Raw genomic sequence first — 27,235 nt, 5'->3', positions numbered from 1 at the left:
CTAATAACATGTCAGTAGTCAGCCTCCCTAAACTAAAGAAAAGCTTTAGTGTGTGGCTTCACAATGCAGTTGCTATTTATAAATTGCTGGGTTGTGTTATGTATCCCTTTAAAAATGTTATAATCCTGCATTTAAACCTGTCCTTGAAGATTTAAGGGTCCTGATAATTCTAATTACATCATTAACTTGCCCTGTTCTCATTCTGGATAAAATACAACTGGATTTCTGGCTCACTTCTCAAATCAATGAAAACTATCTGTGGAATGCTGCAGCTTCAATCACTGCAGAAACACACAGCTGAGACCATTAGGTAGGGTGTTGAATGACAAGCAGACCTAATTTGTCTAAGGAATGGAGTTTTATCTAGGGCAAAGGAAGATAAATCCATAAACCAAAGGCACAGCTATGGTAATGCAACACTTTGGAAGCATCTTATCGTTTTCAGCTGTAACAAAGTGCAGGCGAACTGGCACAGCCTCTCGTTTTTCCAAGGAAAACGATGATAGGCTTTCCCGTGAAGCAAGTGCAAGGTTGTCCCGGGTGCCAAGGAAGCCGGTCCCACGAGTTTCTCATTCTGGGTCCAGGCGAAGGGTCAGTAACGCTTCCAGGAGTGTTTGTTAAAATGACATTGATGGCAGTCCTGACGCTGCCTGGGTGTTTGGTGACATGTGTGCTCATCGCTGCTTGCGGGCAGAGCATGTCTCCCATCTCCTCTTCTTCGGGCTGTAGCACAGGATGCTGCTGGGGAGATGTTGCCTTCCTGTGGTTCAGGAGAGCTCCTGCTCTGCCACAGGGGAATCGTACTCTCTTTCCCCTTGCACCTGAGTTACAGCTTTGTGTCTTGGTGTATTGTGAACATTTGGAAGTAGAAAAACAGAAGTGCAGCCAACATTTTCGGAGTCTAATTTTCATATTATGTCAGAACAGGATTCCAGATTGGAGCAATATTATATTTTGACTTATGTGTTTCAGAAAATTGGTTACAGATCCAGATTGTGAGAGTTAAGTCTACTTGTTGATGACAGTGCTAGGGAAGGAAAACACTGCAGAGATTATTGTTTTATTAATTATCTGGAACATGCCCAGATAATTTTCATGCTATAGGTTTTGAAAATAGGTTCTTGCTTGAAAAATGTCATTACATGTTTGCTGTCTTACCTTGGAAGTTCCTTCCTTCCTCTTTCCAGTTTCCATGGAGAAAGCAATGGGAGAGGAGAAAAAGAGAGAAATTGGACTGATTTACATTAAAAATGTTTAAGGATTGTGGACTACCTGTATTTGTTAGTGAAGGAATAAACCATAAAAGAGTATGAAAGAGTGATTGGTAAAAACATTTGGAGTTCAAGGTAGTAGCATGCTGCTTTCTGTGCATTGCTGTATGTTTGCTGTAAAGCATTTACTATCCCTTCTTTTTAAAGAGCTGGTTTATGAAGTGTTTCTTGGAAAGACTTGTTCAAGAGAAATGAAAAAGACTTGTTAGCTTTTTAAACAATGTTTTCTGGTTTGAATGTACAAAATGCTTTTTCTCCCTTTGTGTTTTGTCTAGAAGATGTATTTGTCACCTCATTATGACAGGGAGGGGATAAAAGCGGGACAAGGGGGCAATTTGGTTGTCCCGGCTGACTTGGCAGGATTAGTATTAGACATTATCTGAGAAGACTGTGTTCTTGGGTGCTCCTTGACACCATATTTCTTGGTCTGACACTGTTACTGTGTGTTACCGAATAGCAAACGCCGTAGATCAGGTTCTCCAGTGTAACCTGGGTGTGCTGTCAGATGGTGACTTCAGACCCAGATCCTCTCTCCTCTGGGAGAGCTGATTGCTGATAAACCCAAAGTCAAGGCTTATAAAGTTCCACCAGCTTAGATGCAGAGAAATCAGTTTCAAAGATAACTTAATTTGTCTCTACATCTCTGATTTAATCTGAATTATTCCTTATTTTTCTCCTGACTGGTCCCTGTTACATTTCAAAGTGCTTTCTTGGAGATGTTCTGCATCTTTTCATCCTATGCTAGACCTCCTGAACAACGTAATCTTAAGAAAAATTAAGATTACTTTAAAAGTCATAATGTAATTTGTTCCAGATGCCAGCATGGAGAGAGCTTAGGCTCTTGGATTGGGATTAGCCTGGAGTTTTGCTAGGACCGAACAGGAGGGCAGGGTCACCTCCGCACAGTACTGCCTTGTGGTGTCCGCTCTCACGTCCAGCCCAGCTGTAGTTGTGTTATTAACCAGGTTTTGCTCCTTGCTAAGTTATGTGATATTTTGCAAACCATATCTTTTGGATCACACTTGCCTTGGGTTAAAATCATATTGCAAACTTCACATAAACATTCATGCTTTCCCTAGCATCTTACTGAACAGGGGTGGGAAGAAGCTCACTGGAGGGCCCTGAACAATCTGTATTCAAGACAACCAAATTTGAGTTTGTACCCGCTACTGACCAGCTGTTTCTCCACTGCGTAACAGAAGACAAAATGAAAAATACCTTTGGAAAAAGAATTGTGATGCTTTAATAAACCAATCCCAAAACCAAACCTTCTGGCCCCAGTTTTTGCGCTTTATTGCCTTGCTTTGCCCTTTGATCGGTATCTTTACTTGGGTGTCATGGCAATATAATAGGTGATGGTTTTAGTGTCAGAACAGAAAAAATATATTCTTTGTCAAAGGAAACAAAGCATTTGGAAGGGAAATAGAAAAACTTGAACTTTTCCATATGTTTGCAAGTTTCTGAAAGCTGGCCTCAAAAAAAATCCTGATGTTAAAGAGTTTTTAAGTGGGGCAAGAGTATCATTAGGTAGTTAAGATTTACCCTTCGCACTGAAACCTAAACCTTTATTTGCATGCACTGCAGGCTTGTCATCCTTGTTCAATTAATGAGCAGGTCCCTGTAATCTAGTCCTAAATATACACTGCATAGTTGGGTGAAGCTTGCAGAAAGGGGGCTGGGATCATTGTTCTGACTGTGTTTTGTTAAGACTTCTTTAATCAAAACATTCATTCAGATAGAGAGGCCGGCTGCATATTTTGGCATCGCTACCAAGGGGAGCAGGGACAGGGCTGGGGTGGGGAGGCGTTGGTGTTGCTTGCTTCTTTTTTTTTTTGTTTCCTAAGTGCTTGGAAAGCAGCTATTTAACTGGTGTGGAAAAACAAATAGAAAACATATATGGAGGTCATGACTTCTCAGGGATTTGTTAAAAGTCTTTCTTTTTTTAACAGGGATAAAAGTATCACCCCCCACCCCAAGCTGTTTGTGAGATGTCCAGCCCATACCTGTGGCCTTTCTGCTTTCCCCTCCTGCTTTGTTTTGTTTTGGATGTTTGTTTTTTTTTTTAAATATGCTTTCCTTCAACCTGTGTATGAGAGGAGAAGGTAAAATCAGGCAGGACACATGGCTGTCGTTTGGCCAGGTGCCACCTGGGAGAACAGCGATGGCAGGACGGTTTGGGGCTCGCAGGAAGGGTCTCCAGGCAGGCATGGCAGGGGCTGAAGCTGCAGGGACGTGAGTGTCCCAGATGGTCTGGGGGCTGCAGCCCACCATGGGCATGTTTACGCTCACACCAGCAATGACTCCCACCAGCAGAGTTGTTTTTTAGAATTCTTATGCACTATCCATAGAGACTTCACTGGCTTTCAGCCTGGTGACCTCCAAAATGTGCTGGATGTGCCTCTAATATATTGTCAAGTCCTGTCTTGAGTAGATGTTTGCACTGGGAAAGGAGTGATGGAGCTGACTTATTCAGAAGATCAAAAACTCCTTTGACAGTCCACTCAGGCTTCTAAATATATTACTTTAAATTTTGGTGCTTAAAAGAAAGCAATAAGAGGTTGATCACAATGTACTTGAACTGGACACCATTTTGCAGACCTCCTTCCTGGTTTCCCTTTTCTATAACAAGCTGGAAGCTCACCTTCTTGGCAACTGCCAAATCTGAGCTTTGGGCTAAATCCAATTAACCAGACACATCCCCTTCCTTAGCCAATGAAGGTTTCTGTCAAGGTGAAAACTCAGGAGTGCTGGAGGAAAACCAGTTGAGTCAGCAGCAGCATTCGTCTCTTCAGCAGCCACATCCTCCTCCATCAAGAGATTCTTGGTCTCACAGGCCCTTCACTTTGCACTATTTGAATCCTTCGTGTCAGAGGCTGAAGTAAGTGGATATTGCTCTCCCAGATGCCAGAAGGGTACATAAATCAGAGGGAAACAGGTGTCTTCCCAGTCCAGAGCAGTATATTTTGCAGCACTGCAGTAAAAAACACAATGCTCTATCAAGGCTGGTTAACGGGAGGGTGTCCTCCCTTCATAAACGAATGATAACTTGAGCTCAGATGTCAGCCTCTGATCCAAGAAGGGCTGGTGTGAATTTAGGGCTGTTCGGTTCGTGGGAGGAGCCGGTGGGTTTTGGGATGCTGGTTTGGCTCCCTGGCAGTCCCTGTAAGCCACGCTATCAGCTCTTGAGATCCTTATCGTGCGTGGTGCTGTCAACCGTATAAAAGTTCCTGACCTGCGTGGTACAGGGAAAATCCTTCAAAGCATGATCCCTTGCTTGTCTTCTGGCCTCTGCCCACGTAACGCTCATAAACTAGAAGACTAATAAAGAGAACCCAATCTTTATCATGTTTAAAAAAAAAAAAATTAATGTAGACGGTGTGATCTGGGAACAACTCCCTGCTAACAACTAGAGATAAGGATTACTAGCATGGAGGCTGAGCCCTCCTGTCGGGGAAAGATGGATGGGGTTTGTACTGAGGTGCCAGACTGTAACTCAGGAAGCTGATGGCCAACTCCCCACCTTGCTATAGACATCCCTTGTGACCCTGGGTGTGCCTCTTCCTATTTTCTCCATTTAGCCTGTGGACGCTCTGGGGAGAGAAGGAGAAATAAGACACTTTTATTATTAAGAGATTCCTCTGCAAGCATTAGTAATGATGTTGTACTTGCAGCGGTCTGGAGTCTGGACATTGCGCAGGAGGTGAGGCTTGAGAGCCATTAGTTATCTGCTGACTGGGAGATGGGGGAGAGAGGAGTCTCAAAATACAAGAGGGTTGGCCAAGATATAGAAAAATAATGGCAGGAATTGGTTTAGGATCACTATATTTTCCATGGCAGGGGCTGGCTTCCCATTTCCCTGTCTCAGCTTCCTCTTCTCTATCTTCAACCTTCTATGTTTGAAGACCACCTCTGCCTGCACACAGGCAAGAAAGGGCACACAACCTTTTATTCTAATGTTGGTAGTATTGGTTTTTTTCATTGACATAATCTTACAATTTGAATGCACATTCCAGAAATAGGCTAGCATCACTGGAACAGAACGAGGCTAAAAAGGTTATCAGAAGACTGGGAAATGTAGTGTGTAGGAGCTGGAGCGATAACACTATTCCTCCACATCTGATTGTGATTTGATACTGAACTGAATCTAGAGCAGTTCCACTGTAGCCAATAGATCCAAAGCAGGAAAAAAAAATTGTTAACCAAAGTTGATAGTGCTTATATGTGTCCAAAAAAATTATTTGCAGATAGATAGTCACAACTCTGGCATCGTGCCTCTGCCCAGATTATTTGCCCAAATATTAAAAAGTAGTAAATAAGAAAATGTACTTAAACGTAGTCCAGTGTTTATGAATTTTCAGCTGAACTTTGGCAGTAAGCCCTAAATGTGATAAGAGTCTGCACCAACAGATTTTGCTTTTCTCATCTTTTTTTTTCTTTTTTAATTTCTTTCTCTCTGTCTCTATAGACAAAGATGACAGCATAGAATAGATCTTGAGATATGGCTGATGCATTTTTTTCTAAGCTGAAGTATGTTGTTAGCTCTTATGCTAATGATTGCAGCAGAATCCCCCCCCTACAAAGTATTTGTGGGAAGAGAGGTTACCGCTGAGCATCATCTTGGATTTTGGCTCGTCCTTTGGTCCCTTCAACAGCTAGATTCAGCCAGTGCCTTGTATGTAACATCAAGTCGTAAAGTCTTGCTGTCCCCAATTTACAGAAGGACTTTTGAGAGACAGGAGGAATAAAGCCAAATGCTTCAAAGACATTTAGTGGAGGTTAAGTGCTGAGTTTCCTTTGAAGGTCTAAACCCAAATGACATACTTGTGATCATGGAAGAGATTTGTATCGCCTCTGGGAACAGAACCATTTTTTCAGGGTAGTGTCATAACCACTCTGCAGTCATTCCTCTTTCTTCTTCCTAAAGCTCCAACTGACTTCAAAGGTGAAGAATTATGGCCTGAACCCCACAGCACTATGAGCTTGGACATGTGTGCAGAGCTTTACCCACACATATATTCCATCAGGGATACTGACTCAAGTAAAATTACACAAGCAGTGTGGAGGGGAAGAAATTTCTGCAAGCCTGGTACTTCACGTCTTTTTTTGTTCTCATATTCTCTTCCTTTAACCTCAAAAGCCTAAGAAATTCCAGGTGTACTTAATGACTGAGTTTGGTGTTCATCTGTACTGTCCACCAGAGAGCTGTAACCCAAAGTAAATAGGAATAGAAAAAAGGAAGAGTTCTAGCTGATTCAGTCAAACAGAGTAGTCTTTCTTTCGAACACCTCTGAATGAAATACATTATTGGATTTCCATGGAAAATATGTAGTGTGTGTGTATTTGCGTATATATATATATGTGTGTGTGTATGAGTTGATTGGATTCTCAGAAAACTGCATGGCTTGCAGAGACTGGACAGAAAGAACCTGTTTATCTCTTGCTGTGTGTATCCACTACAAAGAGAGCACACCCCAGGTGATGGGTAGCATTGTGTTTTTCTGCTGATCCAAATGCTACTCTCCTGTCTGAACAGCAAAATTAGAAGTTAGGGTATTTCAAGACACATCATCCACCCCATTTAATGACTAGTAGCTGTTATCAGGAGGTCAGTCTCTCACCCGTTGACATGGCAAATGTCTCATCCATTCACCCTCAGTTCAAAACAACAAGTACCTGTCATTAAAATTAATTTTTACACTGAATGGAAACAAAAATATTCGATCGAGTGGAAGAAGGAAGGTGCATCCTTTTAAAACAACAGATTTTCCTTTTTCCAAGAAAAATCCTTTAAATTTTGGCTGCAGTTAACAGCTTCCTAATTGCATGTGACTGTTTCTTGACTTCCTGATCCCTGTCTGGTGGTTAAGAATCCAAAGGGTTTCTTAAATCAACAGGAGCAGCTGCCTCCTTGAAGCCAGGCATGGTGTATGTCACCGACTGCGGAAAGGCACTGCGATACAGGGAGGAGCGGAGGTGATTAATGGGGCCAGTGTCGTAGCTCAGAGTGTGGTTGTACTACTGTGTACGGGCATACTTACTTCAATCATTTATCTTCTGTCCTCTGTCACACACACACAGAAATACATGTGCATGTTTTATTTTTGCCAGTGATGGAGCAGTCATCATTAGAAATACAGGAATCCACAAGGTGCAGCGGGACCTGAAGCTGATGATGTGCCTCTAGAGGTGATGCCTTCCTTTGTCTTGTTCCTTGGACAAGCATGAGAAACGTTGACAAAACCCAGTCCTTGGTTTTAAATTTATCTCTCTACCATTGGTAAACTCTTTCCCACAGAAGAGAAAGAAAGGAAGGGAGGAAAAAAAGGCAAGTAAATGGCTCCGTTTGTGAGCTGTATTTTAGGTCAGATAAAGAGGAGGAACAAAGTGTAGGTTGAATGTGGATGTAGGATTCGAAGTGATGGAGTTGCACAGTCTGAAGAAAGGTGCTTTCCTTCTTGGCAAAGACCTTCATGGTCAAGGTTGGAACACAACTTCTGTCCTTGAGCTATCTAGACCTCCAGCGACAGAGCTTTCCCCTGGTTGGAGAGGGATGCACAAAGCCATCCAATCCCCCAGCATTGCTGCTCCTGCTTTGTCTAAGAGCAGGCTGTCCTGCAGGCTGTACCTTGCTTTCCCCAAAGCATCAGGTGATTCGAGACCAGGTCCCATCAATTCCCAGCCTTCACTTCCCTTCAGCCGAAAGCAGGGAAGAAGAGAGACTTCTCTTATGTGAGCGTTGAGCCTTCAGATGTTCCAAAAAAATTTCATCTTCCATTTCAGTCAACAAAGGCTCCCCTGACCCCTGCCTCAGCTACCTCACTCTATTTAGCACAGAGCCGCAGTACAGAGGAGATACAAAGGCTTCTGATATCTGTGTGGACCAACTGATTTACAGCTTTGCATGGCAGAGGTTATTACAAGTGTAGAATGGCTGCTTGGTCCTCAGACTTTATTCCTACAGTAAAAATCTCTCCCTGCCTTTCACCAGGAACTGAAGCCACTACATCCTTTGCTGCTGTAGCCAGCAGTATCATACCCCTCCAATACTGGCAGGCTGCTCCTGCGTCCCTTTGAGACAAATGCATGTTCTTGCCAGACATCAAGGCAGCTTCCTTGTGTATTAACAGGAAACTGGTGTTTCCGATAGGTCTGGCTTAATGGGACCTGTTATTTGTTGAGTGCTGGCAAAGGGCTAAACTGAGAACAAGGTGCAAAGTACTTGTGTGCTGTGAGGAGTTCACTAGATACACTGGTGAAGCCAAGCCATACTGGAAAGCCCGGAGGAAGGAATGACTCAGGGTAATGCTGCTGAACCCTTAGGGAGGGATGTGCTGTGAGAAGTACAGTGATTTGGCAAAGCAGGTTGAGAAGTTGGAAAATCAAAGGTCTGCATGGCCCGATAGGCTGGGGCAGGTCGCTGTCAGCAGACGTATTAACACGGGATTCCCTGGCACGGGAGGTGTGGTGCCCATTTCTGTCTCACCTGGCTGGGTACAGCCTTTGGTGGGAATCCAGAGCAAAGCCTAGGCTTGGCCTTTTGCATAATGCACGGTGAGAAATCTCTGCTGCTGGGTACCCCGCACATTAGGAGAGCTGTAGATGAGGCTGCAATTAAAAAGCTTTAAGGAGAGCCGCCGGGAAGATGGAAATTAGTTCTTTCCCTAAGACTTGCTGAAAGCTTTTGGAGAGGCAGTATGAGTGAAGAGGGTGGGAAGAGAAAAAAATTGTTGTGATAAAATCACGTGGCCAAGTGGGAGGGCAAGAGGTGGGCTGAAAAACAAAGACTAAAGACAAGCTTTAGAAAATGCGTACAGGAATTTGGTGTAGTAGAAAACCAGAGAAAGAATTAACCAAAGAGAGTCCTTGCATCAAGTATTTCAGCGCAGTGAGTGAGGGATGTTCCCCTTATGGGCTGCGCATGCAATATCATTACCGCTGACTCAGATTAACACTGAAAATCCTGGCAGCTTTACATGTACCTGGGGACTCAGAAATCTGAATCTGCGTTTTGCAGCTTAAGCTGCTTTCCAGTGGCGAGGCACAGAAAATCACCGGAAGGGGCCTGGATCCTGTTAGCAGTCATCAAACACTGCCCACTTACAGCACTTCTCACCGCAGGGCCCGCAGGCTCCCGAACTCTCGTGGTAGATTTTGGACCCTCATCGTGTCACAACAAATTGCTTGTTCTAATAATTAGAGACTTCTGGCTTCTCTGTCCATTTTAGCTTGGCTCTTGGCTCATTCCTGGGTCTGCTGCCCTGACTCAAGCAGTCCTTGGGATTTCCACATTTCTTCTGTGCCTATGAACATCTTTCCTCACAAAAACAGGGAGTAAGGAAGCAGTTCTTCTGGAAATCCCTTCCTCAGAAATATCGGGAATGTTGCAGGGATTCATGTGCTGCAATGCATGGTCTTCTCTGGTGAGACCTAATAGCATCTAAAGCTGCAAGACAGATGAAGGGGTTTACCCCATTTACATCTTCCTATGTCTGAATTTGCTAACCTTTCCTACTGTTTTAACTGTTAGGTTATGACTTTAAAAAAAAAAAAAGTGTTTTGGGTGGTGATTTATTTTTAGTTTGTAGACTTCCCAGCAACCTCACACGCTCTTATCCTCTAGTGTTTTTTTTTTGGTGTGTGTGATAGTGATGCTCAGGTGGTTTGAATGAGGCTGGATGAAAACAGCCAGTGTTTTGGGGATTACTTTACCATTGTCACCTGAACTCCAGTCTCTCTCTCCATTTCAGGTCCCTAACTTCATCAACACAACACTCCCACCCCATGAGCAGGTGACGGCTCAGGAGATAGACAGCTACTTCAGACAGGAACTCATCTACAAGAGGAATGAGAGGATGGGGAAGAGAGTGATGGCACTTTTAAGGGAGAACACAGACAAGAGTTTCTTCTTTGCCTTTGGAGCAGGTATGGCATGAATTTTTCTGTTTTACCTGCTTATTGTGATTAGAAGTAAAGTGGTTTGAATGCTTCAGGATTTTGTCTTTGGTCTTGTGAAAAGATTTCTTAGGGGACTTCCCTTTGAAGCAGAAAGGCTTTTGTTTGTCTAAACCTGGTTCTAAAATGCAGTGAGTTGGTGTAGGAGGTGGGTCTGGGTCCCACTGGGCTGTGGACAGGCTGCACTCCTTTGCTTTCCAATTGTAGAAATAAATGCGAAGCTGTTAATGCTTGTCATGCTGTTGTACTTGTTCTCTTCCCAGCCCAGCCTGTGGGCTGCTTGGGTTATGTTCATGCCATGGTTGTGTTTGTGGCCGCAGAAGACAGTTGAAGTGCTTTTAAATTTGCAAGCCCAGGTACTGATGGCAGCGACTGTGGGAATACAAACCTTGCTGTGGCACAGGCACTGCGTGTGGCTCGGGGTGTTGGCCAGGGTTCCAAACCCTTTGGGGTTGCTGTAGTTCCGCTTTCTTGATGGGTGACTTAGCTACTTTGGTGTGTCTGTACAGACTGGCTGGTTTTGGACCTTGTGCAAGTGCCTGAGTTATGTGCGTAGCTAAATACCAGCATTTTAAATCATTAAGTAAAAATCCAGTGTGTCCCTCTGCCTGTTTAAATTCTCTCTGTTAAGTCTGCAGAACAAAGATATCTATAGTACTTCTGTGAGTCTGTGACAGTACATGCTACTGTCCTTTCTCTCCCTCTTTTTATTCTTTTTCCCTTTTCCCATGGAATTCACATTTCTGTGTGATAAGAGTATAAATAATAACTGTTCAGGCCCCAGTTCAGCAGAATCCTGAGCACCGGCTTACGTGGCTCTTTGAGCTCCCTTGACTTCCTGGCAACCTGAGGTGGTTGTGCCAAGAACCGATCCGCTCCTCCTGCTCCCTCTCCTTGACAATTTCTCATTTTTGACAGATCTTCATTCCTCATCCCAGGGCTTTTGCTATGAACTTTGGCAACAACTCACCTTTCACTACTCACTTCGGTGGGAATTTTGATTAAAGACTGAAAGGTTTAGTAGAGATTACATGCATTTTGACGTATTTATTTTTTGAGTGTATCCAGACTGAATTTTCCCAAGCTTATTTAATCTCAAGCTTGCCTGATATTTCTGTCCAAGGAGTTTTGCTTAACTGTTTTTACAGTGGGAAAATATATCATGGGGGTTCATAATTGGACAGGGATTCATAAAAACCAGCTTGTCTAACCCAGGGAGTGAAGTTTATCAGAGATTATTGAACATAATGGTTTTCCTGTATTCTCCAGTTTTGGAAGTCCCTTAACCAGTATATACTGGAGCTGGGAGGATAAATTGGGCATCATTGCCCACATGCCCTGCTCTGTACACACTTTTCCTGGGCATGAGTTACAGACCACAGCTTGAGGTGGGATCTTGGAGTAGGTGTGGCATGGATCCAATGCACTGTGGCTATTTGTTGGTGCTAATAACAGAAACGGAATTAAGCAAATGGATATTAAGTACACGTTGCATTCCACAGAAAGTCACCTCTAATTTGTGAGAGGTTTGAGCTTTCATTCCCCGTCCCCATCAGAGACCATCTACCTGAGACTCTCGGGCAGCATCACTTGGGAAAGCTGGCTCATGAAGAGCAAGTCTCATTTTGTTCTTTACTCTCAATTTTTGGTGATGCTGAAAACAGCCTTTGTTGCTGGGTTATTTCTTTTTCCCAGCACTGACTGTAGCGGGACAGAACAGACCCATGCAACAGGATTTATTGAAAACTGGGGTGCGGGAGACGCCGAGGAAAGCTTTTTGTTTTGGATGCTTTGTTCCACCATCCCTTTGGCTTTTCTCGCTGCAGGCCATCCCCGCTTTAAGTACAATTAATTCCTCCGCTCTTCTCTGGGGTGTTTTTTCTTCGTGCAGTAAGTACTGAGAAAGTTATTAATTCCTCACTGCTAAAACTTTTATGCTGCCAAAGTGCAAGCAAGTTCATTTTCTCTTATGATTCAAATGCAGGTTTTGTCCTGAAGGTGTTTGGTTTTGTTGTGGCTTTTTTTTTTTTTTCCACACACTGAATTAGAAGAGAGCTTTTATTGATATATTTAGTATTTTGCATTCTTTTATCTACTTCTTTAATTTTAAGGGGTTTTTCTGGTATGTGCTTGGGTCACGAATTCAAATTGTTTTCTAAAACCTTGAGGGATTGGTTTTGCTTTTTAGAAAAGTGAAGGGTGTTTTTGATGAAAGTTGAGGCTTTCACGTATTCCCATGGATTCTGAAGTGCAAAACTTTAGGAATGCACCTTTGGTTAGGACAGGCATGATGGAGTCTGCAGGAATGCATTTGCTCTCAGAACAGTGCAAAAGTTATGTCACTTAATTTAAGATTCTGCGTATTTAAGGCTAACATGATGGAGGGGAAATAATTTGAAAAAAATGTTCCAGATAATGTACTCCAAAAGGTATTGTTCTTATGCTAAGCATGGTCTCTGCATTAAACCATTTATTTTGAAGATATTTGAACTAAAGAATGAATAATAATTTAATTATATATGTATATTATGAATTGTTTTCCAAATTTCATAATCTCCATCATTGTTTCTAAGAAGGGAAGAATTGGATAAAACTACTGTCAAATATAATTAGGGAAAAAAAAGGTTGTTATGAGAAAAAGACCATGGAAAAACCTCACCAAATGCAATGTTACGGACCGGGGCTGCTGTGGGAGGGAGTCCCAAGCCCTGCACAATGGTTTCTTTGAGCTGTGTGGCATCCTCTAATTTGCAGTACAGCTGGAGCTAAGGGGCCTGGGGACAGGGTCCTGCCTTGAAAACAGCCCTCCCAAGGCGGAGCCCTGCCTGGTTCCTCCAGTGGCCTCCCCATGGGGAACCATTCCTCATGGAAACTGCCGTGGTGAGGTTTACCTGGCTTTTGCGCAGCTGCACGCAGCAATTGAAGCTCCGTTGCTCTGTCAGGGCACATCCTCAGCTCAATTTAAGGTCCCAGTGCCGTGGATGGGTAGGTCAGTAGTGTCTGACACTGAATTAGTACAATGAGCTTGACTAAGCCAGGAGACGCCATGCAGGTATCTTTGCAAATTACAGCCTGGTTTGGTTCAGTGTTTTCAATGACTGCAGAAGTAAGACATTTTATAGACTCCTCCAGGAGTATGTACTGTTGCTTAGAACTGGGGGTGGGGGGAACCAAAAAACACAGAGGTCACCATAACCTGGGTGTCTGATGGTGCGGGAGTCCAGTGATACAGAGCTGGAGGATGCTGGTGTCTGCCAGCAGAAAGTGTGGTTGGTGTCGTAGGTTTGGACAGGCAGAAATCCCTTCTGGGTTGAAACGTGTTAGAGTGTAAAGCCTTGCCCCTGTAACAAAAATGTTCTTTATCATCAAAAGAACCATAGCTCATCCAGCATAACCTGAATTCCCACCTGGCTTGGTGAAAACATGTGAGTGGAGGTAGAGGTGGCAACTGCTCACCAGATCTAAATAACCTTCACGTAAGGCAAGATCCCCCACCCGGGTCCCACCAGGTCTGGCAGGTGAGGTCACCGCTGGAAGTATGCCCACTGGTTCCAGGTGGAAAAGGACCAAACTCAAGGCAACGTTCAAGAAATAAAAACTGCATGGAAATTGGTGCAGAGTGCTCCTTGAGTACAGCAGGAGTCACCCTGGGAAAAGCACTGCTGTTTTTTGAGGAATGCTTATTTCCGAGTAAAGCTGTGGCCATTGGGCTGATTGGAACATAGCAGGCAATTAATTCAGTTGCCTATGCAACATTACGTGTTTATAGCCTGGTTATTAGCTATTTCATACATAGAATTTCTACCTTCTTCATCTCACCTTGCTTTTAAGTGAAGGCTGATCAAAATCTTTCAGACTGATATTTTTCTCAGTAGAAAAATCTGAAATTTGGGGAGAACAGAATTTCTCAGTTTGCTCCTGAAAAAAAAGGAAGTCAACTTCTTGCAGACTTTGCAATCCCAAGTGCTTGAGTGGTGATGTTCTCTGTAAAATGGGATTCCCAGTTAAATTGTTCTGCCATTTAGAGCTGAGCTGCAAAGACATTGTGGGGTGTTGTAGGAGAGGTGCTTCAGGGTCTGGTCCATAACTGAGCGTGAGGCCGTGACACACTGCACAGACGAGTCCTGAGAATGAAGGAGTGGTAAGGGGACAGGCATTTGAACATCTGTACAAGCTGAGACAAAATAGTTTTTACATCCACAAAGTGAAGTGAAGCATTTTAATGCTATTGAAAGATAGTTTTTTGTTGTTCCAGTCAGAAGTATTAAAAGTAAAATATTACACAATTCTAAATGGAGCTCTTCAGTTTTCTGCCATTTTTAAAAATAAAAAGTAGGCTTTTCAATAGATTCCCCCTTTCCCACTTTCCATGGCATTACTCATAATTTAAATGCATTGGAGCAGTTTAGACTTTTAATTTATTCCTTTATAAAACACATAGAAGTGAAAATAGCCATTTATTCTTTCTACTTTCATGTATTTCTCCTCCAAGAAAAATACAGACTTTGGGTAAAATGAGGCTGAGCTCTATACTCAGCTCTGTACACTTCATTCTTCTCCTGCCAGGGTTTACCGTATTCAGATTTAATGTGAAAATCTCACCATACCTATATTCACAGTAACTATATGCTAGTAATGAAACAACATTTATTGTTTGTGCAGTTAAATTATATTTTTCAGGTAACAGGCATGGTAGTTTTTCCTTTTGAATGAATAAAGGTAGTTAAATAGAGTGATTTCAAGTAAAATTTGGGAGTTTGCTTGGTTTTTGTGTTTTGAAAATCCATCCTGGAATGCTGGGAATTGTTGATCCATAATAACAGTGAAGCGCCTTCAACTTGATATATACAGGCAATTTATAAAGGTCCATTTACAGTCAAGAAAGAGAGACGCAGCCAAGAGCACATGGGCTGTTAAAAAGAGTTAATATTTTGGCAACTAAGACTATACACATGAAGTCAATGTTTAAGAAAAAAATCACTCTGGTTTATTTCATTTTTATGGGCAAATAATTTTCAAGTAACACTTATGATAACAGATGGATAAATTTATGTCTGCAGTTAATTTGAACGGTAATTTCCTTAGGATGTTTTACTTACTTGCATTTCTTTCTTTCTTTCTTTTATGAGAGCTGTCAGTTTTGTAGCTGAGAGCTGGATTTACTGCTTCAGAAATTCGGATGCTGCTCCAGTTCACAATGTTTATTAGCAGCCAAATCAGTAGGCTTTAAGACAGTGGTTTTGGTTATTTTAAATAATAAATGTATCACAGAGAATATTCTGTCAGTGCTGAGAGGCAGAGCTGAAATGCAAGTACCGTAGCATCTCCCATAGCAAAAGAGGAATCGAACTGTCTCTAGAGCGTGGTCCTGCCGAGGAGGAAAGGGCGTGTTCTCCCACCCCACCAGGTCCAGGCAGCCCCGTGCGTCTGAGAGGTCAGAGAAGGCTGGGGCTGTTGTCCATGGTGTGGTGGAAGTCAGAGTGGGCTGGTGATTACAGCTCCTAATGAAGTTGGTGCATGTTAACAGGGATCATTGTGTGTCAAAGTTGAACCTCTTTTCGTCAGCTGTAGACTTAGGTGGCTGAGATTAGGCACCTACTTGTTGATGGATTAGGTTTAAATTTCTGAGATGTTCTGCAAGGAAAAAAGATACAGGATCTTTTGTAGGTATGTGTGCTCCCAGGAAAGGAATTTGTCCCAGAATGGGAGCAGCAGAAGTAGACTTTGATCGTTTCTATGCTCGGAAGAGGTGAATTCCCCCCAATACTGCAGTTTTCTTGGCCAGCACTGAGAAGACAGCATCATCAGTAATGATTCTGATCATCATAAATTAGACTGTTAACAATAAACATTGAATAGCTTCAGTTGGAAAGGACCTTTAAAGGTCATGTAGTCCAACCTCCCAAACAATAATGTTGCATGTTGTTTCCAAAGTCTTCTGTAAATATTATCTGGTGGGTCTTCATAATGGGACTCTGAAGTGGGTCGTGCTGTGTGCCAGGGAAAAAGAGCATCATGCAACTTTTCTATAGGATGGGGTTGGTGTGAGAGCACAGCAAGAGTATGAAATCTCCTTTTCCTAGTCCTCAGCTTCAGCTCTTTCCCTTTTGTCCTCTCTACAGAAGATTCCCAAGAGGAATTTCAGCACACATCATTTTAGATACTGGAGCTACCAAAGACACAAATAGGCTCACCCTTCACAATCTGGAGTGAGTAGGGAGTGAGAGGCATCTCTAAGGTGATTCAGGTCTTGCATGGTCTTGATCGTCACTGATGTGTTTATTTTTCTCCAAAAACTAAAAAGCCCCTGGGGAGATACCCAGATAATGTAACTGTCTTTAGCTGTGGATGAAGCATGTTCAAAAGGTAACCACAACTGAGATGGAACATGATGACTGTTGAATTTGGGTAGCGGGGGAAGATGAGGGGAGGTGAATGTGCAATTTTTTTATGTAGTTACTAGAAACCATATTTCTACTTAGTTTGGGAAAGGAAAGGAAGTGATGGATACTATATGCAGCTTAAACTCAAGTAATTAAAATCCAGAAAGCCTTTGTGAAAGCCATTAGCACCTGCCACCAGATCTGGCACTCAAGTTCACATATGTTACTTGAAAGCGTTTTTTCAAAAGGGAAATGCCTTGAGGCCACCATCCAACTGCACACAGGGGACTCAGGGATTTACAGATGTTGAATATGCAAATATCTGTTTCGCACTCCCAATTGATGCAATCTTGTGAGCAAATCGGGCACAAAGTTTCACCCACTGTTGTGCCACTGGGAATCAACTCAACCTGGCATCAAAAGTCCAGTCCTCCATCTTCCAGAATTGTGTGGCTCTTTCCCATTTCCATTATTCATCTTGGATCCTCTTTAAAACATAAAAGTAAAATAGAGAGGGAGGAAAAAAAAAAAGAAAAACACTTGTAGGCTGGAATATAAAGAGACTTTATCCCCTGGGTTATACGTCCTGGTCCAGCACTGATTAGTGGTGCTACTGACATCACTAGCGCAGTTCATCAATGGGTTGTCTCAGTGGAGCAAGAAGTTGGCGACCAAGAGATTGAACTTGGCGAGCCTACAAAAGAGAAGAAAAGGGTGAATTAACAGTTTGCAGATGCTAGAATTCCCTCTGCTCGTGTTTATTTGGGCATCCAGATGCTTATAGTGAGGTCGGCCTGTTTTGTGCATTGACTTCTTTTACTATTAGTTTTTAAGACAAAGTATCACTTTGCTTTTAAAAATATACTTGCATGCTAATTTTGACCAAAGCCATGTAATTGATTCATTTAAAAGTCTGCATTAAACAGGCAATGCCTAATTCTCTTTTCAGACACTCTGTTGTGAATCGGGAGATACTCCACCGGGGAAAAGCTTGTTCCAAGTGCAAATCCAGCCTGTAGCCTTTTAAAATAAAAATTGGAGGGGGGAAAAAAAAAAGGGTACTTTTTTGATGTACGTTGATCTTGTATCCTATGGAGGCTTGGAAGCCTCAGAATATTTGGTTTTCATCTGAAACTTAAATTGTCAAAAAGAGAGCACCTGGGTTACAGAGACCAAAATAAATCTGCCTGTGCTACCCTATTGTGAAAAGGGAACTACCATTCTGCATGCTGACTTCTGTAATTCTGATTTAAGAAATATATTAATCTTAGAAACACATATGCAATGGTGAGAGCTGTACTGAGGTGGCTGTCACCTATACCGACCAAGAAAGGCCAGAGATGTAGCAGGTGAAAGAACAGATTCATGTAATTGGACTTGCACTTGGCTTTTTCTGCTGGTGTGCCATGACCTAAACTGTTGAGAGATGCTGAACAAGCCCTGGATGCCCTTTGGTCTGGTGGAGAATTCGTCGTGCTCAGCGGGGAGTGCTGCCTGGCCACTTCTCACCGTTGTTTTCATCGTTGCTCCACTGAAGTAGAGTACAGCCTCAAATCCAGACCTTCATGTTTACTGGCTGCAGGTATTCAAGTAAATACGAAAAGCAAATTAAAATGGGCCTCGTGAACCCCAGTGTATACATTTACTATCTCTAGTGTAATTCTTCCCATGATGAATGGGGAAAGCTTCCTATAAGCAGTAGGATTTTGGTTTAAAGAAATGCATACGTTAACGTCAGCTCCTCTGGGTCCCTGGCATTTTCATATCATTTTTATTATTATGCCTGTGCCAAGTTCTACTGTGTGAGTCTAATTCTGCCTGCCTTTTCTCAAAGAAAAGAAAGCTATATTGGCCCCTTCTGTCCTATAACATAGATATTTTGGCTATGCCCTTGCTGGATTTCTCCTCAGTGTTTGAGATGTAAAAATGTATGTGTAATTCAGGAAATTTTCCCTTTTCAGAACCGCAAAGCGTAATGAGAGATTTACACCCAGGCTTAAGCATTCTGCTGAACAAGAATGGGCTTAAACATGGGATGAAATGCTCTTTCACCCCCCCCACCACACACACACGAAAAAAAACTTCTGTGGATCTGCAGGCCACCCTACAAGCTCTCAGGAGACCAGGCAGAGGTCCCATATAACTCTAGATTTTTGTAACAGGAGTGTTGAAATCAATATATGGATGCCAAATAATTCATCACTTTCCATCCCAAAACTCTCTCATCAGAAAATTCCCAACCAGCTCTAACAGTGCTATCGGGAAAATTTTAAAAGGGTAATATGGAGAACCCCAAGACTGGCAGTGTTCCTCTAACGCTGAGGTTTCTGTGGGATGCTCATGTGGAAAGGCAAAACAGGATCCAGATTGCAAAGGATCCGAGGATCTAGTCTCAGCTGGGATATGTTTGTGTGCTACCTGCAGTGATTACAATATCTCCATGCCTGAGCATACTTCCAGTCACCTTGCTGCCTGTCATTGTCCTAGGGCAGAAGGAAATTGGGCTGCTCAATCTGCTTAAATCCAGAAGCTGTATAATACCACGAATCCTTCAGTAGTGTCTCACATTAACGCAAGTTGACAGGGTTGACGCAGGTTGATGTTCCTTTCTGTTGCCCCTCCTGCCTGGGTGCTTACTGCAGACATCCCCAGGCATCCTAGACCACCACAGCTGCATCCCCTGCTGCTCCCATCGGAGCCTCCGGCTATTAGAGCAGGAGCTGGAAAGGGAATTCAGTAGAGAAGGAACCGATTTGTACTGCTTCTGGTGTTGGGCTTCTACATCTTCAAGTCATTTCTGACCAGTTTTAGCGCCAAGTTGCAGGAGGATAGCGTATGGAGAAGAACCAGTGATCTTCTTGATGTACCGGGAAGACAGGGCATGACTCCTGCCTAAAGTTAGTTGTTTTGCAAAAGAAAATGTGAAACTGAAAGCTTTAAAAAGCCTGACTCTAATTTATGTGGATTTCTTGAGCATTTTTACTGGTATGGAAACTGGAACTGGAAATCTCATTAAACTGGGCGTTCTTGTGAGAGTTCCAGGTTTTCCTGGTCGTGGTTGCGCCAGGAATACCATCAGAGCAAACTTGCTGAGAAAGGATTTATGGATTTGGGATCAGATCCCGTTCTCACTGAATTAATGGTAGTCCTGCAGCTGACATCAAGGTGACTGGCGTGTGCACCTGGATGAGACAACATTTATTTGTCATTCCAGTTCTTTAATCTAGGTAGCTACTTTCACATTACTGGAAAACATCAGTACCCTCTTTATAAGCCTATTATTTCCTAGTTCCATTGTTATTTTCTCTGGTAGATCAGAAGAGATGTGTCAAGGAAAAGAAAATGTGTGTGCAATATACCTATGCCCCCAAAAAATATTTAAATATCAGAAATGTAAAGTGAAGATAGAGTTACTTAGAGAGGCAGAAGGGAAATAATTAGAGCTCCAGCCAGCAAGAAGGGATGTTATAAACTTTAGTTATTCACCTCTTGTAGACATTCAAAACACAAACTCTGCCACTGTTCAGCCATTTTATAGAGGCCTTTAGAAAGCAACAGAGCTCTCGTTGCACAAAATTGCTTTGGTGGCAACTAAAATTGGGCTCTAACCCAAGTCCAATAGCTAAGCTGCCATCCAAAATTGGGAAGAGTCCTGGTTCATGCCTGGATCTCTGCTCCCTTTCTGCTCTGTGCAGCAGACCTAATGAAACCCTGAGTCTGGACTTGACTGATGGGGAGTGAGAAGTAACTCTAATTCATGGAAAATGTTGTTGTTTCAAATTGTTTTTTAAAAAGATTAGTAACAAAATTTGCTACAAATTTCCATTTTTTTTCAAAAATGGAGAACACTGGTGTGCTGGTACTGAGGTGCTGCTAGAAGCTTCAGAGCTGTGGCTGCTGGAAGTCCACAGGTGACTGACTTAAAGATAGGTAGTCCCTGGTAGACCAGTTTGCTGAAGAATTGTAAACTGAAATATGGCAAAAATATTATTTCAGGACTACCACGTTTTACTCCAATCAACTTCCAGGCAGGCAGTGGGAAAGAGGAGGCAGATGAATAAGCAAAATCCAGATGAATCTGTCTTGGAACGTCTTCTGTTTTTTCAAGAGGTATTCAATGAAACCTACCAAATGCTTTGATTTCAACAAACTGTTATTCATCAGCCGGGAATTATTCTGCCAGAGAACTTCCAAACACCTTTTTAATCTAGACACAACATTTTGGTGGAGTTCAGCTTTGGATCTATGCCTGGCAGAAAAATGAAATCTCCATAATTTTCCTGAAATAATGTTGCAGGACTGAAACCAATGTGACTTGTATCGAAAATAAATAACCTGAGTATTTTTAGTATTTTTCTGTACTTTGTTATGGAGAATACCTTAAATACTGAGGTTTTGCAGTCTTTTAAAAATTGTATTTATACACTGAAGGTAACTGGAGAGGAAAAATCAAATACCACCAGCGGGTTAACTCAGTAAGAAATTCAGCACCAGTTTGCAGTATTTATACAGAATTCACATTCACTTTGTGTTTTTCCTTGAGGTGTTTGAGGTACACTGAAACTGCTGTGAGGTTCTTATCACTTAGTGATCTGGTCTGGTTCCAGTTGAAAATTTTGCAGTACCTCTCACTGGGAGGATTGGTTTAAAAGGAACAGAAATCTGCCAAAGAAATAAAGACTTCATTATTGACATCAATGCTATTTTTAATCTGGTTTCCTAAGGAAATTAGGCTTAAGCAATCACAGTGTTTGTGAGAATGCGTGTATGTTCATAGGTGTGTGTGAATATGTCTTTCCCCCTCATAAATTTTTCATCTCTTGGCTGATTATAACCAAACTTGACAGATGGCTCTCTGAGATAATAAGTTCTTGCATGCTTCATGAAAATAAGTGATTGGATAGAAGAAAAAGAAATTCATAGTGCTCATCCACTGAAAGAGCACAGCATGAGCTCAACTTTTATTAGATCTCAGAAAATCCCTATGGGAGAGGGAGGTGAGACACATCTCCATAGGCAACTGCACTTTATTGGCTCCTCTGCGTGTGGGAGGATGTGGTGCGTAGTCCATATATCAGTCATGGCACGGTTTGAACAGAACAATAGTGTTTAGGGTAAATAGTTATTATCTAGGGTATCTCGGGAGCCCCATGTTACCTCTGGGCTGCCCTCTAATGAGGTGTTCATTCTCAAGGCCAGAGCAATATCAAGGAGCAGGTTTGTAAATGTGACCAAGGCATGGCTCCAGGACTTTCCATAAACCTAATGAGTCATGGGTGCTCAAACTGTGCAGCCTCACTGCTGCTAATTGGCCAAGTGTGCCATCAACCATGCCCAAAAATGTTCTTAAGTAGCCAAGGGGTGAAAAGAGCATCAGAAACTCTTATGATTCCAGGAGGCAGCCTGGGGCAGCATTCCTGTGTGCAGGGTTCAGGAACACTTTCCCCAGACTGAAGGTCATTCCTTTGAGAGCTGGAACAGCTCACTGGCAATTGGGAACAAAATTAAGAAACAAAGGAAAGAGTAAAGCATGATCTGGAGGGAAGTGGGTTTGCAAAATTGGCTTATCAGACAAAGGGGTGGTTGTCACTTAGCAGTTGGAGAAGATACTCAAAAAACATTGTGATGAGGACAGTACTTGAAAACTTTCCAGAGCAAAATGCAGATGGGGATCAGAAAAGCCAAGCCAGAGTTAGTTCTTAATTTGTATTATTTTTTTTTTTTTTCCTTGAGATTGAAAATTATGTATCTAGTATCTTGGTAACAGTGATAACTGTTGGGGTGGGATGCTCCCTCTTGAACTGTAGGTGTCAAAGTTCAGTGTATCTTCTGTGTAAGATCATCAAGTTTCTTTCAAACCTCCAGAGGACAAATCCTCCCACTTCTCAGATGCATATTGTAAGATAGAAGGAATTGCCCTCTGGAGACATCGTACTCCTGACTACAGAGGAAACCTAGAAAGCCGGCCTCCAACAGATGTCTGACTTTCAGATGAGTGGGATTAATTGAACCCTCAGAGCAGGAGTCAAGAATTCAGGGTGTTTTGTCCTTACCTCTACCTGACCTTGACCAAGCTCCTCAGCGTACAAAGAGTTCCCAGAGCAGCGTTTTGCACTTCTGCCAATGGAAGAATCTTATTAGTTCTGAGGAAAAATTGCAAGCAGGAGACTTGACACAGGAGTGATTTCCATCGTGCCTTGGAGAGCACCTTGGCATGGACTCTTGGGAAAAAGAAAGCCCTCTGCCACCAGCTCTGGAAAATTCATCTAGGGCCAGGTTTCCTTGTTGTGGAAGAGCTGTAACCTGCCCTCCATTAAAAAAAAAAAAAATAGTGCGGAACTTTTGCATCCCACTGTGTGATAAAGCTGAAGTCCAAGGTTGGCCAAGCATTTTGTTCATAGCTCAGATTTCCCTGTGAGCCCAGCACTCAGAGCAAACTTTCCATCTTTGTGATTGCACAGAAGAGATGGATTCTGACATGCAGGAGTGTAAAGCATTTCCATCTTTCCCTACCTTTTGGCTGTAGGGAGAGAAAGACACTTTGGTGCAAGCACAGCCGTTCGCAGGCCTGACCTGCCTGGAGCTGTGCAAAGGGAAGAGAACCGCTGATGGGAGAGCAGGCTCCTGTTTCTGCTCATCAGGGACAGCTATACCTTTTGCAGGGGAAGAAGCAAGCAGTTAAAATGAAAAAAAAAATGTTTTGACATAACATGTGCCTGATTTTTTTTTTTTTTTTTTTTTTTTTCACCATTCTCTTAAGCATTTGGCCTGGCTGCTGCTTTAAGTGCTGTCCCTCAGGAGTGAGTCAGACCTGGAGAGCCTTTGAAACAGCTTTCTGATGTAACTTGTCTTTTTGTGAGCAAGACTTAGGGGGAAAATAGGAAGGTGTGTGGGTGGGGATTTAAAATTTGTTTTGGTTGGGGTTTTTTCAGTATAATGGAGAGACTCACCAAACGGTCTCCCTTGTGGGGCTGCTCACTGAGTCTGTAGTATTTATTCAACATCTCCCTGAAACATCAGCATCTTAGAAGTTGTCTTCCTGAATTTACGTTCCCAGTTTAATCATCTTCCACACAATGAAAGCTCCAGTGTTGGCTTGCCTTTAACTTCTGCGCTGCGCAGCGCTCCTGTCAAAAGGGAGCTCTTCCTCCTGGCGTTTTTGTTTTTCTTAATACCTGCCAATCACCCCCCTTGCCTTTGCCCAAAGTTTGTTGTCTTTGCAGTTGGTCACAGCGTGAGCTACCAAAAACCTCGCTGAGCTTGACGGGGTATTCTGTTAGCCTAACCCTGACGTACCATCTCCCACCTCCCCGGCACACAAAGAGCCTTTTCACCGGCCCACCACAGGTCGAAGATTTCATTTCACGTGTTACAATTAATCTGTATTTATTGCCACTTATCTTAAATGGCTAACAATATCAAGGGTTTTAAAAGTGCTTTTAATGTCAAACTGGGTCAATTAAAACTCTACTTAAAATATTTGCAAAACTTCTAGCCTGAAAGTTGCCCCCTCAGTCTGCTGTTAACCAAAATTTTTTAAATAAATACACGCAGCTTGAAGAGACTGACGTTTGGTAAAATTTCCTTTGATACTTTAGTAGAATCCAGGATTTCCATACTCCTATGTTCACTTGCTTTTCCATAAAAGGAGAAAAATAAATAATATTTTAGATGGTTATAAATATTTGAAATATTGTTTTGATCTATTAAAAAAAAAAAAACAACAACCAGGATGTAGCATCAAAACTATTATGGCCAGAAGAGACCATTAGATTGATCAATCTGATCTCCAGGAACTTCATCCTGTTCTTCTGTGGACTGTAATTGTGTTTAAGTCTGAGCTTCAAACCATGGGTCACAGATAACAATTTTTTTTTTTTTCTTTTAAACTCCTTTAGTGTTGTGTGTGGGCACAGAAGAAAAAAGTACTAGAACATAAAATATTACAAAGTTAAATAATGAAAGAGCAACTTTTACTAGTGTATGCTGGGTTTTGTTGAAGGTTGAAGATGGCTGGAAGAATCAAATTTTTCCAAAAAAATACCTCAGTTTTGCCTTGAACTTTTTTCTTTTAAAAGCTCTGTTTGCAGGAGAGTCTTAGATTACGTGAAGTAAGTGCTGGTGTAGTGCCCATGAGAACACTGAACCCTTGTGTAGTTCAGGCAACGTTGCAGTGTTAGGATGGTGACATGGAGAAGTTCCAAGAGAGACCCCCAGGTAGGGCTTGGTTGTGTTGGATGCAGTAGATGCACACAGTGGATGAGATCCTGGGCTGGGGGAATTCACTGCCTAAACTAAAAGTCTGTCCACATAGAGCTATTTGGGCTTTAAGCTCCGATCCTCAAACACTTACGCTTTCCATGAGCAGTGACGTTAATGAACCTTGGTTTCCTATGGTTTTAGGTCATTTGCTTGGATTCCCAGCAGTCTAATAAGAATTGAACTGTAGCTGAGGCATTTCTGTTAATTAGGGCATTCAAATTATCTTTATGGGTCTCTGATGTCCCTGGTAAGGCTCACGCTGGAACTTTTCTTTCCACGGGAGACATCGGTGAATCTCTATCTGGTCATCTGTTTTCAAAAAATATATAAGAAAGAACTGTCTTGGAGAAAGCTACTCTTCTGTCTAATAGATTTTAAATTTCCCCATGGGTTCAGAATATTTCAGGGGAGACCATAGAAACAAAAGCATATGCACTAAGGGACAGCAGGATCCTGTAAGCCTCCTATTCTTTGGAAATAAGGTTAAAATGAAGTTGTCATATTTATTCAGTGTAAATATTGCACAACTTGAGGACACCAAATGGTTTTGATCATTTCTTTAGTCATTTCTTGTAGAATATTTAACTAAACAAATGTGGCTTTCTCAAATGATGTGTAAGTCCATTTTTAAAGGTTAGAGACAAAAACACATCTTGAAGAATTGCTTTTGTGTAAGAAATAACATGAAAATTTTTTTTTTTCTGCTGCTTGCCATCCATAAAAAGATTGTGATTATGTCAATTTGGAGGAAAGTTATTGTTCTTTGGTATCAGTGTTCTAACGAATGCAAAGATTTTGGCCTGTGGAATGTGCTTTTATTGCTCATCAGTTGCTGTCCTATTTGTGATTCTTTTTGGTTTTGTTCTTAATCTTAGTCACTGTATTAAGAAGCCAAGTGATGCTGATGATTAATTGTGCATTCCAAGAAATGGCAAATGGCACAAAGCTGTCAGCTTGCAAACAAGTCATAGACTGAAGAATCTTCACAAACTTTTTCTTAAATGCTTGCAAGCAGGAATACTGTGAGTTCCCCACTACTGCTTTTCATCCCCAGGTTACTGAGTCCTGTCAGCCTGGTTTCAGACGTGTGGCACAGAGCCTTACACAATCCTGATTCATTTATGTTCACCTCTTTGGGTCTGTCAAAAAATGTGTCTCTAAAAGCTGAGTTTTGAGATCTTTTTGAGCACCTTTGTCAGTGTTAACCAAGGCCCAACAGGCTCCTACCCTGGACAAGGACTACTTCCTTAGACTGATGTTCTGTTAAAACCTTTCGCTTCCTCAAAGAGCCATTAAGAGACTGTGTGTTAATATTCAGAGCTTTCTTGCCGAGATCTGGGTACCAAAGTGCTCTGTCCACCTTCACAGGAGGCTAGCGATGACAGACTGAGAAGTGTAACATGAGGGAGGTGAGAATTCTGGAGTTTGGTGGCCATGTGTAGTAATGGAGGAAACTAGTTGCAGTTTCCTATCAGATGGAATAGGCTAGCTCTACACATCTCTGCTAGGAACATTTGAACCCAGAGGCTGATTTCCCTTTAATGTCGTGGAAGGTGGAAGTTCATGTGGTTATGTTCCTGTATGGAAAGAGGTGGCTTTGGCAAGGGGAGGAAGTTAATGTTCCTGTTCAGGAAAAGGCTGTGATGTAAACTCAAACTAACTTCTTGCTACATGTCAGAAAAGGAGCTTGTTCTCCACACACGGAACTGTAGGAAAATACAGTTTGCTGGTTCCACTGTTTGGGGAAAAAACTTGTATTTTAATGCTACTTTCTACCAAACTTAAGCACTCAGGAGTGCAGGCTCTCAGCACGTCATCTGCTTCCCTTGGATTCAGAAAACAAAATAAGGAGGCTTTGCCGAAACTTGGCTGAAACGAAGGAGGTACCTGATTGAGTCTCACTAAGGGGCCAGCAGAGGGGAGGCTGGGTACCAGTCCAGTATGGCATGGGCAGCAGTCTGGTGTTAAGAAAATACAAACACAGTTGTGTTGAAAATCTCTTCCTGCTGGGTGAGAAAGGGGAATGAATACAGGAAAAGAGAACTTGAGTCTTAAAAGGGAAGGGGCTTTGTTAAGTGCAGTCTGGTTACAGACTTGGATCACTGTGACTGTGGGAAAATGTGATGAATCAGTGTACCCAAGCACATTTGGGGTTTGTTTTTTTTTTTTTTGTTAATTCTGCACTGTTGTGCATAAGCAGGCAATGATGGATTGTCCCGGAGTTCTGTGCATAGTATCAAAGAGACCTGGATTTAATTGTTCTGCATTTATTGTACAAAAGGAATGAATTATGAGCTACTTTACAGCATCTCCAGTGAAAGTGATTATCAGCACCGCTCCTCGCCAGAGATATAACTCTGTCAAGCA

At 42.3% G+C, this 27,235-nt stretch overlaps 1 protein-coding gene across 1 annotated transcript in view; it reads left to right on the top strand.

The window, feature by feature from the left end:
* Positions 1–27,235, top strand: part of TRABD2B (TraB domain containing 2B) — a 291,275-nt gene that overhangs the window by 164,134 nt on the left and 99,906 nt on the right. The window contains exon 4 of the mRNA XM_086754014.1: positions 10,019–10,193. Coding sequence (XP_086610140.1) covers positions 10,019–10,193 — 175 coding nt within the window. The remainder of the gene's footprint in view (positions 1–10,018; positions 10,194–27,235) is intronic.

Source organism: Chlamydotis macqueenii, chromosome 8, assembly GCF_036417535.1.
Source record: "Chlamydotis macqueenii isolate bChlMac1 chromosome 8, bChlMac1.mat, whole genome shotgun sequence".
Taxonomy (NCBI): Eukaryota; Metazoa; Chordata; class Aves; order Otidiformes; family Otididae; genus Chlamydotis; species Chlamydotis macqueenii.
Note: the sequence above shows the minus strand (reverse complement) of the source record. Positions and strands in the feature narration are given on the sequence as shown.